The 16,715-nt window shown below is 34.1% G+C and overlaps 4 protein-coding genes across 6 annotated transcripts; all 4 read left to right on the top strand.

The window, feature by feature from the left end:
• Positions 1–652: 652 nt before the first annotated feature.
• Positions 653–1,688, top strand: LOC110654568 (uncharacterized). 2 transcript variants are annotated; one of them, XM_021810595.2, is made up of 3 exons: positions 653–1,108; positions 1,207–1,319; positions 1,419–1,688. In XM_021810595.2, the coding sequence occupies exons 1-3, from the start codon at positions 758–760 to the stop codon at positions 1,564–1,566; spliced, it is 612 nt and encodes a 203-aa protein (XP_021666287.2). In that variant the 5' UTR covers positions 653–757; the 3' UTR covers positions 1,567–1,688. The 2 variants fall into 2 exon arrangements, with proteins under 2 accessions (XP_021666287.2, XP_021666288.2); XM_021810596.2 differs by having other exon boundaries at positions 659–1,108; positions 1,207–1,323.
• Positions 1,689–4,232: 2,544 nt separating this feature from the next.
• On the top strand, positions 4,233–5,646 carry LOC110654512 (vacuolar iron transporter homolog 2.1). The gene has a single exon (XM_021810533.2). The coding sequence runs from the start codon at positions 4,555–4,557 to the stop codon at positions 5,437–5,439; it is 885 nt and encodes a 294-aa protein (XP_021666225.2). The 5' UTR covers positions 4,233–4,554; the 3' UTR covers positions 5,440–5,646.
• A 1,159-nt stretch (positions 5,647–6,805) lies between these two features.
• LOC110643434 (diacylglycerol O-acyltransferase 2) lies at positions 6,806–11,381 on the top strand. Of its 2 annotated transcripts, none has more exons than XM_021795808.2 (9): positions 6,806–7,133; positions 7,220–7,294; positions 7,382–7,467; positions 7,747–7,853; positions 7,958–8,113; positions 8,849–8,935; positions 9,354–9,451; positions 9,731–9,818; positions 10,048–10,248. In XM_021795808.2, exons 1-9 carry the CDS (start codon positions 6,952–6,954, stop codon positions 10,066–10,068), a joined length of 900 nt encoding a protein of 299 aa, XP_021651500.2. In that variant the 5' UTR covers positions 6,806–6,951; the 3' UTR covers positions 10,069–10,248. The 2 variants fall into 2 exon arrangements, with proteins under 2 accessions (XP_021651500.2, XP_021651499.2); XM_021795807.2 differs by lacking the exon at positions 10,048–10,248 and adding an exon at positions 11,110–11,381 and having other exon boundaries at positions 6,807–7,133.
• Positions 11,382–12,808: 1,427 nt separating this feature from the next.
• LOC110654569 (diacylglycerol O-acyltransferase 2) lies at positions 12,809–16,236 on the top strand. Its single transcript, XM_021810598.2, has 9 exons — positions 12,809–13,091; positions 13,174–13,248; positions 13,321–13,406; positions 13,785–13,891; positions 13,976–14,131; positions 14,834–14,920; positions 15,223–15,320; positions 15,657–15,744; positions 16,015–16,236. The coding sequence occupies exons 1-9, from the start codon at positions 12,895–12,897 to the stop codon at positions 16,114–16,116; spliced, it is 996 nt and encodes a 331-aa protein (XP_021666290.1). The 5' UTR covers positions 12,809–12,894; the 3' UTR covers positions 16,117–16,236.
• The last annotated feature ends 479 nt before the right edge of the window (positions 16,237–16,715 follow it).

A 16,715-nucleotide genomic window follows, 5' to 3' on the forward strand; every position in this document is an offset into this window, starting at 1 on the left:
TACCCATTTCGGTGCAAAAGGAGAGGCATTTCCCAGCTTCTCTATCCCCGTGATGATGGGATGTGGTGCAAGGGCTATGTTTGCTAATTCACTTTGATGACTATGAGTATGATAGCTGGTGCTAAATCATACGCCTCCATTTCAACTCAAGCCTAACTCACAATTCATAATCATTTCTTCCCTTGTTTCTCGTCTTTTGAGGCAACCATCACCCATTTCACGAGAATCTAGTCGTTGTGTACGATGAACTTACTGTCATTTATTATGATAAAAATCACCCAAAATTTATTATAATTAATTAATATTTATAATAAAATTATTAAAGTACAGTATAAACAAAATATAACAAAAGAATTCCAACCTTTTTATAAAATTCAAATTAAAATCAATCATTTTAATTTTAATTATTTTAATTAAATTAAATAAAATTGATTATAATTTTAAATTAAATTAGGTAAATTGTAAATAATTTTATTTAATTCATTAAAATTAAACTATCAAAAATATCTAATTGATCATAATTATGAAAATCAATTTTCTCTTCATTAGGATATATATATTAATTAAAAATAAAAATTTAATTTACAAATCTAAAAGAAAAAAAATAGTGTAGAATTAACCGATAAGCTTAATTTGGCAATTTATCATTAGAAGAAAAAGAAAAAAGATAGAATTAAGTGATAAGCTTACGTGTGGCTGAGCAGCTCACCATTAGCTCGTCCTCCCTCCTCCTTGGTTAGAGAAGGAAACCACTTCCATGGCTGCAAATTTGTTGTTTTCGTGCAATTCTAACTTAATCCGTGCTTCATATTCCATTACATTTGTGGGTGTTAGACGGAGGATACTGAATCTTGATCAACCCACGGGAAGAACTTGTGGAAGCCGGAAATTTTCTCGTACGTTTCTCGTTGCAGCAACTGAAGGTTCAGCAAACTCCAGCAAATACGACGAAACCATCCCCTCTTGGGCTAGACCAGATTCCGATGAGCCCCCTCCTTGGGCTCAGGATGACACCAATGGCAGCGGCAACGCCAACTCTGCCAATCAGAATGTCGAGATTCCCTCCTTTGTTTACTTACTTGCCTCAGCAATTACCGCAATTGCTGCAGTAAGCTTCTCCTTAATTTCTACTCTATCTATAAGAGAATTGAAATTTGATAAATCCTAAATTGGTTCACTGATTAGAGTTGAATTGAATTAATGCAGATAGGTTCTGTGTTTGAGTATGTGAATCAGAGGCCTGTTTTTGGAATTTTGAATTCCGATAGCATCTTCTATGCTCCATTGCTCGGATTCTTTGCGTTTACCGGCATCCCAACGTCTGTAAGTTGGATTTTTCTTTTTTCTCTTTGCTGTTGTCGATTTAGAAAGTTTTATCTTGATTGAATTTTCCTTTTTCACAATTTTGTTTCCCGCAGGCATTTTTGTGGTTCAAATCTGTTCAAATTGCTAATAAAGAAGCTGAAGAACAAGACAGGAGAGATGGATATCTTTAAAGTCAAAAACTTGCCGCCTTCTTGCATTTCTTTTTGTTGGAATATGAGTAATGTCTCCTCAAATTTCTGATTCAATTTTGCTTCTTCTATTATTACATTTGTGCAGTTCACCTGTGAATACCGCAACTAGCTCAGAGAACAATTTGTACTGATTCCATACTAAAAGTAATATTTTATGATTCTTGACAATGAGATATATCTTGGTTCTTGTGTGTTAAAAAACAGCATTACTTGCTTGTAGAGTGCGCTTGACAGAAGGGACGGCACTTGTCAAGCATTCTCGATAACATGTAGCATTGCAACTTTATATGATATCTATCTAGTGTGAATAATTTCTCATTGCAGAATTATTTTTCTCTGTCATTTTGCCTGAAGCATAGCCTTGTGTGGGTGAATTACCAACAAAGACCTGATATCATTTTTTTGGACTCATATTGACAATCTGTAACTTTTCTTCTGACTTGTTGACAAATGGTATATGCTGTGGAATAGTCCTGACCTGATGCACAAAAGCATCAGTTTATAAAGCACTTTGATCTTAGCACATTGAAGTGTTGGGGGTTAAGTAAGGGAAGGGTTGACTTAAGATCGCATGGAGGAAAATAGTGAAAGAAGGACTTAGCAGCCTTAGATATTTTTTAAGAGATCGCCCTAAACCAGGCGAAACACAGGAAATGGATCCATTAGCCAATTCCAAGTAGTTTAGGATTGAATGAGTTGAGTTGACTATAAAGCACTTTGATTCTCAAGAAAACATGAAATAAAGAATTAGAAAATAGACAAGGTCTAGATGATGTAATCCGTCGTTGCCTTGTTGGGACATTGTAGAATCTTTCGGCTAACAAAATCCTAATTTTGCATTTATTTAAACTGATGCTGTTCAGTCTTTTATTTAGAAATCCAGGGTGCACATACCGTTGTAGATGAGTTGGAAATAGGTCTCTCTCTCTCTCTCTCTTCTCTGTGTTGTGTGAGTTGGGCAATGAGGTTTTTCTTAGTTTTTTAAATCAAATTGGAGTAACTTTTTGTGTTTTCATATTTAGAGGACGATGTATTTAAGATATTATCTTTTTATATATGAGTGTGATTGCCATCGTGTGAGGTGTGATTGCTTTGGAATCTTTGGTGCAAACCTAGTTTTATTGATCTGTTTCTTTTACTTTTCCTTTTCCTTTTCCTTTTCCTTTTCCTTCTCTTTTCTTCACATTCAGATATAAATACTGGAAAGTACTTTCAGAATTCAGCCATTGGACGGCCATTTTTGTTAATCCTTTTTTACCCCATTTTGAAAACACCAATTAATATTTCTACCTAATGAAGCCCTAAACTCAATCTTTATCATCTTAATCAAAGTCCTTCATTTTACTGTTATCCTCTGTTACACAAACAAACAAAAGGCTATAGCTCTTCAAAGTGATATGTCCATGGGATTTTCCAGTCATTCATCTTTGATACAAAAATTAACTCCAAGACCTTAATTGTATAATTTTGCAAATGATTTATGCTTAAATGCCTGTGAGAATGTTTACTTTGATTGAATTCCCTGGTTGAAGAAAGTCTTCAACTGTTGTTCCGGCACATGTTAATTTTCAATTGTGCAGCTGTTGTCCATAGATATATGATTTGGAGTTTGAATCAATGGAATGGAGTCCACACAAGGGTAGCTTTAAAATAATTTAAATGGCAGCAAATTATTCTGACGTGTTCCTGACCAGACCAACTCATCATGGAACAACAACCAGTGATATAGTTTGACAGATGAGCTTTCATAGTTTTTTTATTGTTATCTTGCCATCAGACTAAGTATATGGGCATAATTTTTTTTTTTTTTTTTTCTGAACGGTATTGAAGATTCATTTCCTTAATAAAAAAAAGGGTGCAAGAGTTTGGACACATCTTTTTCAATAAAAGACTAAAGTGTATTATGTGCTATGCTAGTCCATATATGTGTAGGATGGAAAATTTCGAAGCATCGAAGGCTTGAAAGACAATTAATTTTGTATGGACTTGCTTAGCGGAATACTTTGAGTAAATTGTTTCAGAAGTTATTAATATTTGTTTCATTAATTTAATAAGAGCATCAGAGAAAAATGTTATGGTGTGCAGTGTCTGTAAACAAAAGTCAAGTTCTTCCTTTTGCTTCACTCTGTTGCTGCCTCCCTTCGTGGTCCTTTTTTTTTTTTGGGTGAGAAAGCCGGTCTTTACTTGTTGAATTGTTTGTAAAAGTAAAGTTGAGTAGAGTTGCATACTCGTGAAGTATATGACATTTAAATAGATGGAAAAGACTGGCTTACGACACGAAGCTCTTGAAGAAGAGGGGATTTCTGAAGCACAGATGCGTCAAGTGATCACAATCCAGTTACTTAGAAACACAAGAATGCATCAACCGGTGATGGATGTATCAAAAAGAAAGAGAAATTTATTTCTGATAGAGAGAAGAATTTTAAATACAAACACAAATGGCTAATTAGTCAGCTGTCTTCCCAAGTAAGGTTGGAAGCAAGAGACTTAATCCTATTTATCATGCTGTTGAAACTAATGTTAAGAAAATTACTTTTTAAATATACTAGTTAGAGTGTATTAAAAAATAATTAAAAATTAAATTTAATAAATTTTAATTATAAAAATATTAAAATAATTTTTTTCAATTATATTTAAAATGATATTTTTATTCAGAAAAATAATTTTAGCATTTATAACTCAATATCAAGCAAGGTGATAGGAAATTTCTCTGAACAAACGGAAGTTACAGAACAAGACGAGGAATAAGAAATGTACTGAAAAACTTTGGTATAAGATATGACAACCGGATCTTAGACTTTAACGCTTGATGGCCCCTAGTAAAATTTCACGGAATCACCTAGGCATCTGCTTTCGCTATTTCCAAAGAAACCCGATCATGTTGGAAACAAATATTATCCTCCCAGATTCCCATCACCTAATATCATATATGTATTATATATTCATAGCATTAGATTCACTCCACGTGCCCTGAGTGTGTCTCAACCCTTGCTGCCACACTTTTGCTCCCATTGTTAGATCTCCATCTTCCTTCCCCATGGTTTCCCCTAAAATATCAGAAACTTGTGTTGAACACAAGGTTGAAGAGGCTGATCATGATAACTATCAAAGGGCCAAGAGACTGCAACGAGCTCAATGGCTTCGAGCAGCAATTTTAGGTGCTAGTGATGGTTTGCTCTCCACTACGTCACTAATGCTTGGTGTAGGTGCAGCAGAAGAAGATGGACAATCCATGATTCTATCTGGACTAGCTGGAGCTTTTGCAGGTGCCTGTAGTATGGCTGTTGGGGAGTTTGTTTCTGTATCAACCCAGAGAGATATTGAAAAGGCAATTGCTTCTTACCGTAGTTCCAAAAATAGTGAGCATGATGATCTTGTGAGCAAGCTCGACATCACCGCCACTCAGCCTAGCAATGAGGAAGAAACCAAGCTCGGTGAGACTAACTTAGCTGTGAACACTTTGGAAAATATCCAGCGCGGCAAACTCATCTGTGAACCGATAGAGAAAGTGTCGCCAAGTGTAATACTCGAGCCAACGCTGCCTTCTTCTATAACTCCCGGGAGCTCTCCTATGATGAAAGTTCTTAAAAAAGATGCAACTGGAAGTTCTGGTACATCGTGTGAGGATAGCAGAGAGGAGGTGCTGATCACAAATCCCTACAAGGCTGCAGCTGCCTCAGCTTTGGCTTTTCTCTGTGGGTCTTCTGTGCCGTTGGTGCCTGCCATTCTTCTTACTCAAAAAGTTATTAGGATGGTGGTGATTGCAGTCGTCACATTAATGGCATTGGCTCTTTTTGGCAGCTTTGGAGCTTATCTAGGTGGTTCACCAGTTAGGATTTCTGCAGCAAGAGTCACGGCTGGTGGTTGGATTGCCATGGCAATTACATATGGGTTGCTTAAGCCTTTTCATAGTGACCACTGACCACAAGGGCAGCATCCATTAATGAATTAGGAAACTTGGATCGTCACAACCCATTGTGGCCAAGAAAAGGAAGGATAAAGAATTTTATTTGTTACATAAAGCCAAAAATGCTGATACTTGCTGAATATCGTTTTCCTGCTTTATGTTTATATTTTCCGATTATACATACATGTGGAGCATGAATATTCTCATCATACGGCAACTCCCCTGTCCCTGACTCAAATAAAAAATTGCATTTAATTATATTCTCTCACAAGTCATAAACAAAAATTTATAGGTTCTAAGTTCTCATATACTTTGATGTCTTAAAATTGTTCTTCATTTTTCTTTTTTTCTTCTTTGATATTGTGAATTTAGCTGAGCCGGGAGATGAACCCAGGGAGGCCTAAGCAGTTTTCGATGTGAACTGAAAAATCAAATCAAACCGAATTATCTCGATTTCATCGATTTAGTTTTTTAGTTCTATCGGTGTGCTTCGGTTCCATCGGTTTGGTTTTTTAGTTCTATCGATGCAGTTAGGTTTGAAACTTTTAGTATATTCGGTTTGCGATTCGGTTCGATTTTTTATCGGTTAAAACCGATAAAACCAAATGATAAAATGACCAAGTAATTTTTCAGCCCAAGATGCATAAGTCTCAAAGCCTTTATCCAGTCAAATTATCCATTCAAGTCCAGCCTAGAGAATAAAAATTAACTTAAAATATTTTCGATTTAATGCAATAAAACCGAACTGAACCGTTATTTTTTAATTTGGTTCGATTCGATTATTCTTAAATAATTAATTTAATTCAATTTACTTTTGTAAGTGATTCAATTTTTTAGTTTTTGAAGTTCAGTTCAGTTCGGTTCAGAACTGAACCGATTGAATGCTACCTTATTGGACCAAGGAAAAATCAAGATCAAGCTTTTCTGAGCATCAATGGCAAGAGCGGATAGGGAGATGATAATTCCCCATAAAAGGAAGCTGGATTCCCTTATAAGTCGAGTAATTAGCTGGATTTTTCTTTTTGACAGCAACAGGTGGAGTTTCTTTGGCTAGCTTTCATCCACATATAAAATTGATAAGCTCTGATAAACAAGCATGGCAAAAGGGCAAAAGATACAGAAGAAAATTGCTTGGATGCTTTCGAATAAAATTATTGTATAATTTATCTATCTATTTAAAAAATCTCAGTTAAATATGTTTTCAAATAAAATTTATATAAATTTACACACTTTTTATAGTATAAGAATTTTTAATATAGTTGTTTCTTAATGGTAGAAAATAAATAAATAAAATAAAACAAATAAAAATGGGCAACTCACACGTGACCTAACCACGCAATACCTGACAAGATTCTAATAAAAAGAGGGGCAAAAAGCTAAAAATATTTATTGCTATGAGGGAAGGAAGGAAGGAAGGGCTGAGAAGTCCGGGCAAATGGTATCAGAATCTATTCTGTTTTAAAAGCAATGGCATCAGAATCTAAGAATGGAGGGGAGAGAGCTGTGAGCAGCTTCAGCTAGAGTAAAATGGAAATTGTGGAGACGAAGAATAATGATACCGGCATCACCATATTCAATGCCAGAGAGATAAACCCAACTAATATATTTCATTCAATCATATCGTTGGCTGTATGGATGGGTTCTATCCATCTCAATTTCGCCTTAATCTTCTTCTCTTTTCTCTTCCTTCCTTTTTCCAAATTCCTACTGTAGGTGTTTTCTTCTTCTTATTCTAAATTAATTTCAATTTTTTCAAACCCAAACAACGTGAAATTTTCCTTTCTTTTCTTTTCAGCTCTCTTGGATTGCTTCTGCTGCTTGCCATCATTCCGATCAACGATCGCAGTGAATTTGGCCGACGCGTGTCCAGGTAACTACGTCGTCCCTATTTTCTTTCTCATCTTTTGTTAAACTTTACTCGCTACTCATGCTCTTCTTTTTTATTTTTTAATGGCAGGTATATATTTAGGCATGTTTGCAGTCATTTTCCCATGTTTCTCCATGTTGAAGATATAAATGCCTTTCGTTCTGATCGTGCTTACGGTTCGTTTCCCTTCTCTCTCTTCCCTCAGCTTTTTTTTTCTTTTTTTTTTTAATCTAGAGTATATATTTTATTTATATTTTCCCGTTGTCTTCCCTGAAGACCACTGCTTATTGCTACTTTTTGTTTTACTTTAACAAATCCTAATCTCTCCCAACTCACCATCACCTTCCCCTGCGATCACAATTTACAACTTCTATACTATTTTTCTTGAACCATGTAACTCAATTTCTGAATCTTAAATTGCTTTATCGAAATTAAATTCTCTTCTACTACTGCAGTCTTTGGTTATGAGCCACATTCAGTTTTTCCTCTTGGTCTTGGTATGCTGTCAGGCTATATGGGTCTCATGCCTATTCCCAAAATAAAGGTCCTTGCAAGCAGCGCTGTGAGAATTTTAATCCTCGCTTCTTGTGTCGTTGTATATTTAAATAAAGCCTTCATCCTTTTTATTTTTTTGTCTTCCTCAACATATTTGGGATGAATGATTAGGTGTTCTGGACGCCATTTTTAAGACATATATGGACATGGTGTGATGTTACACCAGCAACGAGGAAAAATTTTATGTCCCTTCTGGAAGCTGATTGTAGTTGCGTGGTGGTACCTGGTGGAGTCCAAGAGACATGCTATATGAAGCATGGCACTGAGGTCTTACCCCTTTTCCATACAATTTTTATTTTCATTTTGAGCTACACAAATTTTCTTTTCAAATGTACATAAATTCACTCTTTTTATAATTTTCTTTCGAATTGTATTCACTTGGCTTGGCAAGTTTCGGACTTATGATGTCTTCCAATATCAATGAACTGATGCTGGTGTATTTGGGGATTTAGGTGTAATTATCTGCTTAATCAAATGCATGGCCATGTTATTATTAGTTAGATTCCTGCTTTGGAATGATGTATTTGAAAATTTCACTTTTGGGATCTGTTTGGTTGTAAGAAAAAAAGACCAAGAATGGATTGAAAATTAGGTATGTATTCAATCCTGATTTCCATCTCCGACTCCCTTTACTTTTAAGTGACCAAACACCCAAAAAATGGGAAAACAATGAAAAAGCTTGATTAAACAAAAGGGGCCCTAATGTTTTCTCCTTTAGTTTTTCTTTCTTCCCTATACATATTGTGATGGGTGGGAAGATTAACAATGAGTCGTGAAATGTTCTCCTTGGAGTTTCTTCTGTAGTTTATCCCCGTCTCCTCATCCTCCCCTATTCTCTTGTTCATCCCAATATACATGGTGAAGGAAAGCTAACGTTTTATACATTTCTTCTATAGGAAGTGCTTGAGGTCCAGACCTGAAATGGTCTAATATCAGATGCTGTTTCTGAGCACAATCAGACTGCTTGGTTGTTGATTCTGCTGTATGTTGCTTTTTCTGCAGATTGCTTTCCTTAAAACAAGGAGAGGATTTATTCGAATAGCTATGGACATGGGCAAACCCTTGGTTCCGATTTTCTGCTTTGGTCAAGTACTGGTTCTTTTCCTTTCTCTTTTTCATGTGTAGGAAACATGCAAAGCAGATTTTCTTTTCCTAATTGTGATACCTGTGCTGTGTTTTTCTCTTGCAAATGAACAAGATATTGAGGAATTGTCCATGCGTAAAATCATATTAATACGCACCTTTTCTACATAAAAGGGGAATCTTTTGTTATGACAGGAGTAGAAGCAATGTAGTTTGCATTGATTTGAATGCTCTTATGCTGACAATAATTTTGCAATTGATTGGATAGTTTATTTTGTCTTTTGCATCAACTTTGATGTATACTATTTAGTTCAATGGTTGGTCTGTTTATTGCATAAATTAACACTATTTTTTCATATTATACATTTTGGATCTTCCAATTATTAATTATTTAATATATTTTTTTTCCTAATTGTTGCTGCAGTCAGATGCATACAAGTGGTGGAAACCTGGTGGAAAGTTATTCATGAAACTTGCAAGAGCTATTAAGTTCACCCCTATTGTCTTTTGGGGAATTTTTGGGTAAATATTGATGTGGAGAAATTTTATAAAATACACTCTGCTTAGGCCTACTTTCACTTGGTCAATTTGCAATTTGAACTCAACAATCTGCCTATGTAATTCAGTGAAAAGAATTACTTAAATCTTTTACCAAAGAGTTTAAAACTATGTGATCTTTGCATTTGGGATTTATTTAATTTTTGGGTAGCAGCCTAGTTGACACTAAAAAATTATTGTTTTGTGGTATAATAATCTACTTAATATCTCATTTATACTTTTTAATAATTTGTTTCTTTTCAGATCTCCATTTCCTTATAAACATCCAATTCATGTTGTGGTGGGTAAACCAATTGAGCTGAAGAAAAATCCACAGCCTACTGTGGAAGAGGTATGCATGCATCTTTTGAAGTTTGAACCTTCTTGTTTTGTCTAAAGTACTTAGTAAGGCTTCGCAATAAAAAAAAAATAAGAAAAAAAGAAGAAGAAGAAGAAGAAGAAAAAGAAGATCAATTTTAGGGTGAATGACAAAGTAAGTTCATGAGAATTTAGCCCTGAAGTCTCCTTTCAAGCTATATAGCTTGCAAATATGCATTTGATGTGTTGAGTATTTAATGCAGCAAAGGTTTTCAAACTTGTAGTAAGCAATGAAGCAGTGAAGATAGAGCCAAGGGTCAGAAGTTCAAGTGGAATTGAATTAGATATAGTTATTAAATATTTCTATATAAACATATTGAAATTATCAAATTGTAACTTATCATAATTTAATAAGTGAGATTTTACTTGAATATAATCGATTAGAATGTATTAACATTTTTTTTTATTATCACTTTGAGTTTAAATATAATAATATCTTGTAATGAACAAAAAAAAAAAAAGTTAGAACCTAGGGTTAAATAAAAAGAAGCATATTATTATGTCCAAAAAATAAAGAAAACTAGATTGGCTTCCATCCATTAAGTGTATATCATTATTATTCTATACAATATAAGTTCTCACTATTTTGTATTTAATGTAATCTGATTGTAAGATTTATAGAGTTTAACTTTAAAATTTATAGAGTTTAACTTTCAAATCTCACTTTCTTAATAAAGTATCCATGTATTATAGGTATTTTGACAAAAGGAGCAAATATGTTTTAATTTAAATGTGATACTATAAAATTTAAAATTTATCCATGGATGAATAAAAAAAAATTGTTCTGGTGCTTGTAATTGTACTAACATTGTAAACATATGAAGGGGGGATGGATATTTTCACCTTTTTCTTTTTTTTTTTTGGGTAAGTACTCCTGGGTTTCCCTGTCTGACCTGGAATGCAACTCATATGCTGCCTTAAGCAGCAGAGGAAACTATGTTTTGTTGCTTGGTTATGAGCATAGTTGTTGCGCTCTAGGTTTCTGTGTTGATGCTGTTGTTGGTTTGCTCATTATCAATGCTGTCTTGGTTTACCTCTATGTTGATGCTGTTGTTGGTTTGTTTGTTATCAGTGTTGTTGTGGGTTTTCTTTGATGATAAAATGCGCTTAGTCTTTTTTAGTGTTGCTATCAAAAAAAGCAGCAGAGGACACTAAGTTATAAGAGTTGCAAGATGTGGCAAGCAATATTTGAGCTGCCTGCATTCTACTTTTGAAAAAAAAAATTTATTTTTTGTGTGCTCATTTATATTTGATTGGTTAAGCAGGTTGTGGAAGTACACAATCAATTCGTTGCAGCACTTAAAGACCTCTTTGAAAGACACAAAGCACGGGTTGGCTATCCAGATCTTAAACTTGAAATTCTTTGAGCAGAAGTCAGGAACTTGATTCAGTTTTGCTTTTGCATGCTTCTCATTTTCAGTTATTTATGTTTCGTTTATATCCTTTGTCATACGTTTTATTCATTGGAAAACAAGGAAAATGAAACGTAAAACAACTGATACGTTATCATTTGTGGCATGAGAAGTTGTTTTAGTTACTAGATGGTTATGGCGGAAAATGCCTACTGATGAATTAAATGAAAGTTGCAGCAGCCTTTGAGCTGCACCCATTGATTCTTGTCGAGGGGACCATTATCCGCAGAGTTTTGCAAATGAGAGCAGTTTACAGAAATTAGGATCAATTTTCATGCAATATTCAGTTCGTTGCATTCCTTTTCATAGGAACATAAACAGCAGTTAATGTTACCGTTAATATTATTCAGATTTAGCAGCTAGAGTTGGCAAAACATGAAGTTACTGGGAGCTAAATGCTGCTTTGTAGCTACACGAAGAAGCATACGTTTCAGCACTGCAAAAATGAAGACAAACGAAAGCCACCTGATACGTTAAACTGAATCTGAGCTACTCAAAATCTGCTTGAGAAATGGTGAAATTTGAGCTATTCCAGCTTGTTCTGTCTGCCACTCCGAGTTTTCGCATAAATAAGACATGAAAATGGAATCAGAGGTTATTAAGGCTTCAAACTTGAGCTCTTGAAAAGTCAAAATTTATTGGTAGTGCTTCGTTATATTTTTTGTATTTATATTTTCTTTAGACTTGTATAAATTAAATTATTTTCACTTTATATGCTAATTTAGTGTGATTAAAATAAAAACTTATTTTAAGTGAAAAATTAAAGTTTAATAATATGGAGAAGCGGTGAGTATAGTGCAGTGATAGCACGTGAGATCTAGGTGTATGCATTTTAGTAATAAGTTAAAAGAGAAGGCGTGCAAGGATCTGGTTTGGGTAGGCGTGAAAGTTAATTAAATACGGCAAATTGTGCGGAGCAATTATGCCAAAAGGGCAAAAGATTGAGTTTGTTTAGTTGGGTACAGTATGAGCCGGGCCGAGAAATTATACCCTTGGGCCTTTGTTGGTTGACTATGAAGAATGGAAGAGTGTAGAGAGAGTGAGAGAGATTCAGACAAGAATGAGAGAATCGATGAATAAATAAATAACAATGAGGGATAATTATAATTTAGTCTCTCATATTCATTACCATTCTCAATCTGGTCCTTCTATCTTGCAAATTCATCAATGAACACATCTTTGTTTAAAATTTACTTTTTTTTTTATTATTATTGTTCAATTAAAAGATTTTATTATATATATAATTAAACTAAATTTATCAATTTCTTTTTTTTTTTCTCTTTATCTCTCACTCTTTGTATCTTAAATTAAATTTAACTAAGTTTGGGCAAATATGTTATAAAATTGAAAAAAATGGTATCTCTAATTTTACTTGTAAAATATATTAAAAAATTAGATAGAGGGATTTGTTTGTTAATATAAATAATTGTTGATATAAATAATATATAATAATTGAGTAATGTAATTTTTAAAATAGAAAGACTAATTTGATAATACTGGCAAATATTAGGAGTAAATTGTAAGTCTCCCTAATAATTATTAAACGGCGGAGGAATTGATGCAAGTTAAGTAGTAGAGGCTGTTGAGCGCTGAGCAGTAGCTCTGCTCTGCTGCAACTTTTGATAGAGAAAAGTAGGGATGGTGGAGAAGATGAATAATCATAGTAATAATGATAATAATAATCAAGAGGTGACCACATTCAATTCCAGAGAAATAAATCCAAGTTCCATATTCCATTCAATTGTAGCCTTGACAATATGGATGGGCGGCATCCATCTCAATTTCCTCTTATTCTTCATCCCTCTTCTCTTCCTTCCTTTTTCCAAATTCCTACTGTAAGTCTTCTTCTTCTTCTTCGTCTTCTAAATTAAATTCAATTCTTTTTCCAAACCCAAATAACAATAAATTATTTTTCAGCTTTTTTGGATTGCAATTGCTGTTTATGTTCATTCCGATCAATGAAAATAGTAACTATGGCCGACGCTTGTCCAGGTACCTACTTTTTCTCATCTTTGTTGAACTTTTAATTATTACTAATTAATTATGCATCTTCTCTAAACTCAGGTATTTATCTAAGCATATTGCTAGCCATTTTCCCATTTTTCTACATGTTGAAGACATCAATGCCTTTCATTCTGATCGTGCTTATGGTTCGTTTCTCTGCCTTCTGACTTAAGCTTTTCCTTATCTGTTACCATTTTACTCGAATCATATTACTCATTTTCTGAAACTTCTACGGCATCTAGTCCTTGCTTTATCTAAAAGGGTAAACTTTTTTTTTTTTTTTTCCTTTTTTATACTTAATAGGATTGTATAGGCCGTTAATTGCTTTCATTGTTTAGCTTCTTTTACTTCATTGGATTTTTATTTTTTATTTTTTTATTTTTCTTTATTACCTTCCTCATCTTTTAGGCCAGCAATTGATGCTATAGTTTCCTGTGGAGTTCTAAGTTCTAACTATGCATTTATTCTGATGTCTTCTGTTAGCTTCTTTGCTACTTAACAGCCTTATTTCCTTTCTCCTGCAGTGTTTGGTTATGAGCCACATTCAGTTATTCCTCTTGGTCTCGGTATACTTTCAGACTGTATGGGTTTAATGCCTCTTCCTAAAATAAAGGTCCTTGCAAGTAGCGCCGTAAGACTTTCTAAACCCTTACTTCTTGTGGACTTGTATATTTAATAAGGCCTTCTTCAACCTTATGTCTTTCTCAATGATTAGGTGTTCATCACTCCATTTTTGAGACATGTATGGACATGGTGTGGTGTTACACCTGCAACGAAGGAAAATTTTACATCCCTTCTGGAAGCTGGTTATAGTTGTGTCTTGGTGCCTGGTGGAGTTCAAGAGACATGTTATATGAAGCATGGAACTGAGGTCTTATCGCTTACTCTTTTATACAATTTTTTTTTCCATATGTACTTAACCCTTTTTTTTCCATAATTTCCTTTTTCTTGTTGTATTCACTTGGCTTGGCAAGTTTTGGACTTGGGATTTCTGCCTGATCCAACTGACCTACACTGGTGTATGTGTTGGATTTGTTGGTGTCCTAATTTTCTGCTTAACCATGCAAGTGCATGGCTATGTTGTTATTAATTAGATTCCTGCTTTGGATTGGTGTATTTTCAAAATTCCACATACTTCTAGAATCTGTTTGATTGCAGGAAATAAAAGTATTTCCATTCTTGATTTCTGAGTCCTGCTGGGTTTAATATTTTTCTCATTTGGCTTCTCTTTCTTCCCATATTTATTAGTGGGAGAAGATTAACAATGTGTCATGACATTTTTTCCAAGGAATTTCTATAGTTTTGGTTATAACTTAATTTAATTACTCTTTTTTTTCCTGGTTATTTTTTTCCTCTTATCATTGATCCCCCTACCTCCCCCTCCCCCTCCTCTCCTATTCTCCCTTACATGTTTCATCCCTGTTTACATAGTAAAGGAAAGCTAGCATTCTATACATTCCTGGCATAAAAGGTTCGAGTCCAAGACCTGAAATGTACTGATATCATATGCTATTGCTAACCATAATCAATTAAGCAGCTTGGTTGTTTATCCTGCATATTGATTTTTCTGCAGATTGCTTTTCTTAAATCGAGAAGAGGATTTATTCGAATAGCTATGGAGACAGGCAAACCATTGGTTCCAGTTGTCTGCTTTGGTCAAGTATTGGTTCTTTCCCTTTTTCTTTTTCTTTTGTAGGCAATACGTGAAGCAGGTTTCTTTTTTCTAGTTGCAATGCAATTTGTTTTTCTTATACTTTATTGTTGAATGCTTATAATGCTGACAATAATGTTGCAACTGAATGGATAAATTTATTGGCTTTTGCATCAACTTTGATATATGCTATATTACTATTTCGTTTATTGGTCTGTGTATTGCATAAATTAAGACTCTTTTTGCCATTATAAGTCTTGGATCACCCAAATTGGTAGTTTTTTTTTACTGTTTTCTTATTCTTGCTGCAGTCACTTGTGTTCAACTGGTGGAGACCTGGTGGAAACTTATTCATGAAACTTGCAAGAACTATTAAGTTTGCCCCAATTTTCTTCTGGGGGATTCTCGGGTAAATATTAATGTGGAGAAATTTTTTAAGACAATGTGGTTAGGTCTACTTTTCCTTGATTAACCTTGTGATTTGAACTTGGCAATCTGCTCCATGCAATTTGCTAATTTTTTTCTGTTTGATTTAGGAGATTTCATTATGAAGAACTATTATTCATTAAAAATAATTATCTAAACCTTTTATTAAAGAGCTTAAAATTATGTAATTCTTTTCTTTTATCATTCATATTGAATTTTTTTGGTAGGGTTCTTGTGGGAATTAAAAAAAAGGTTTTTTTTGGTATAAGAATCTACTTAATACTTCATTTATACTTTGTAATGATTTGTTCCTTTTCAGATCTCCATTTCCCTACCAACATCCGGTTCATGTTGTGGTGGGTAGACCAATTGAGCTGAAGAAAAATCCACAGCCTACTATGGAAGAGGTATGCTTGCCACTCCAATGTGTGAGCTTAGTTTATTAGCTACGATCATCCAATTTGAACTTGTCCGCTAAAAGTGCATGTATACTTCTTTTTTTAAAAAAAAAAAAAAAAAAAAAACCTGAAGTTGAGGATGCATGGTAGGGCTGTGAAAAAACAATCAGTTTTGTAGCAAAAGAGAAGGAAAACTAATGAGAATTTAACTCTTTTAAGTCTCTTTTATATATGTTCAACTGTTATTATATGCTCATTTATATTTGATTAATTTTACAGGTTGTGGAAATACAAAATCAGTTCATTGCAGCACTTAAAGATCTCTTTGAGAGGCACAAAGCACGAGTTGGCTATCCAGATCTTAAACTTGAAATTATTTGACGCTTGCATTTGGTATGTTGTGTTATTATTAAGGAAGGGAAATTAAATGTAAAACAGCAGATAAACAACCATCATTTGCAGCGTGAAAATTTTTAGTTATTGGATTTTCATGGTAGAAAATGTCTGCTGATGAATTAACTTAGAAGTTGCAAACTATTTGATGCCAGTTGACCTGACTATGATCAGCAAAGTTTTGCAAAGGAGCAGCAGTTTTCAGAATGTAGGATCATCTTCTTTTGTCTATGCAATATTCAGTTCGTAGCGTTCTTTTTACTAGGAAAAACATAACCAGCTATTAACAATATTGGGGCTAAAGCGTTACCGTTCAGATATGCTGGATGATGAGAATTAGCGGCTAGAGCTGGCAAAACATAGTGTAACTCGCTTATGCAGCTATATATGGAGAAACAAATATTTCACTATGACAAAAACGAACAAAAGAAAAAAAATCACCCTAATATGTTAAAATGAACACAAACTCTGATGATCGTAGTCATTGCCTTATGGGGTGGTGCTAGGATAAAATGTCCTTGTATTTCTTCCTGGTTCGTCCTCTTAATAATTCTGACTTATGACTGGCTAGTGAAATCATAAGACCA

This window comes from Hevea brasiliensis, chromosome 9 (assembly GCF_030052815.1).
Source record: "Hevea brasiliensis isolate MT/VB/25A 57/8 chromosome 9, ASM3005281v1, whole genome shotgun sequence".
Classification (NCBI taxonomy): domain Eukaryota; kingdom Viridiplantae; phylum Streptophyta; class Magnoliopsida; order Malpighiales; family Euphorbiaceae; genus Hevea; species Hevea brasiliensis.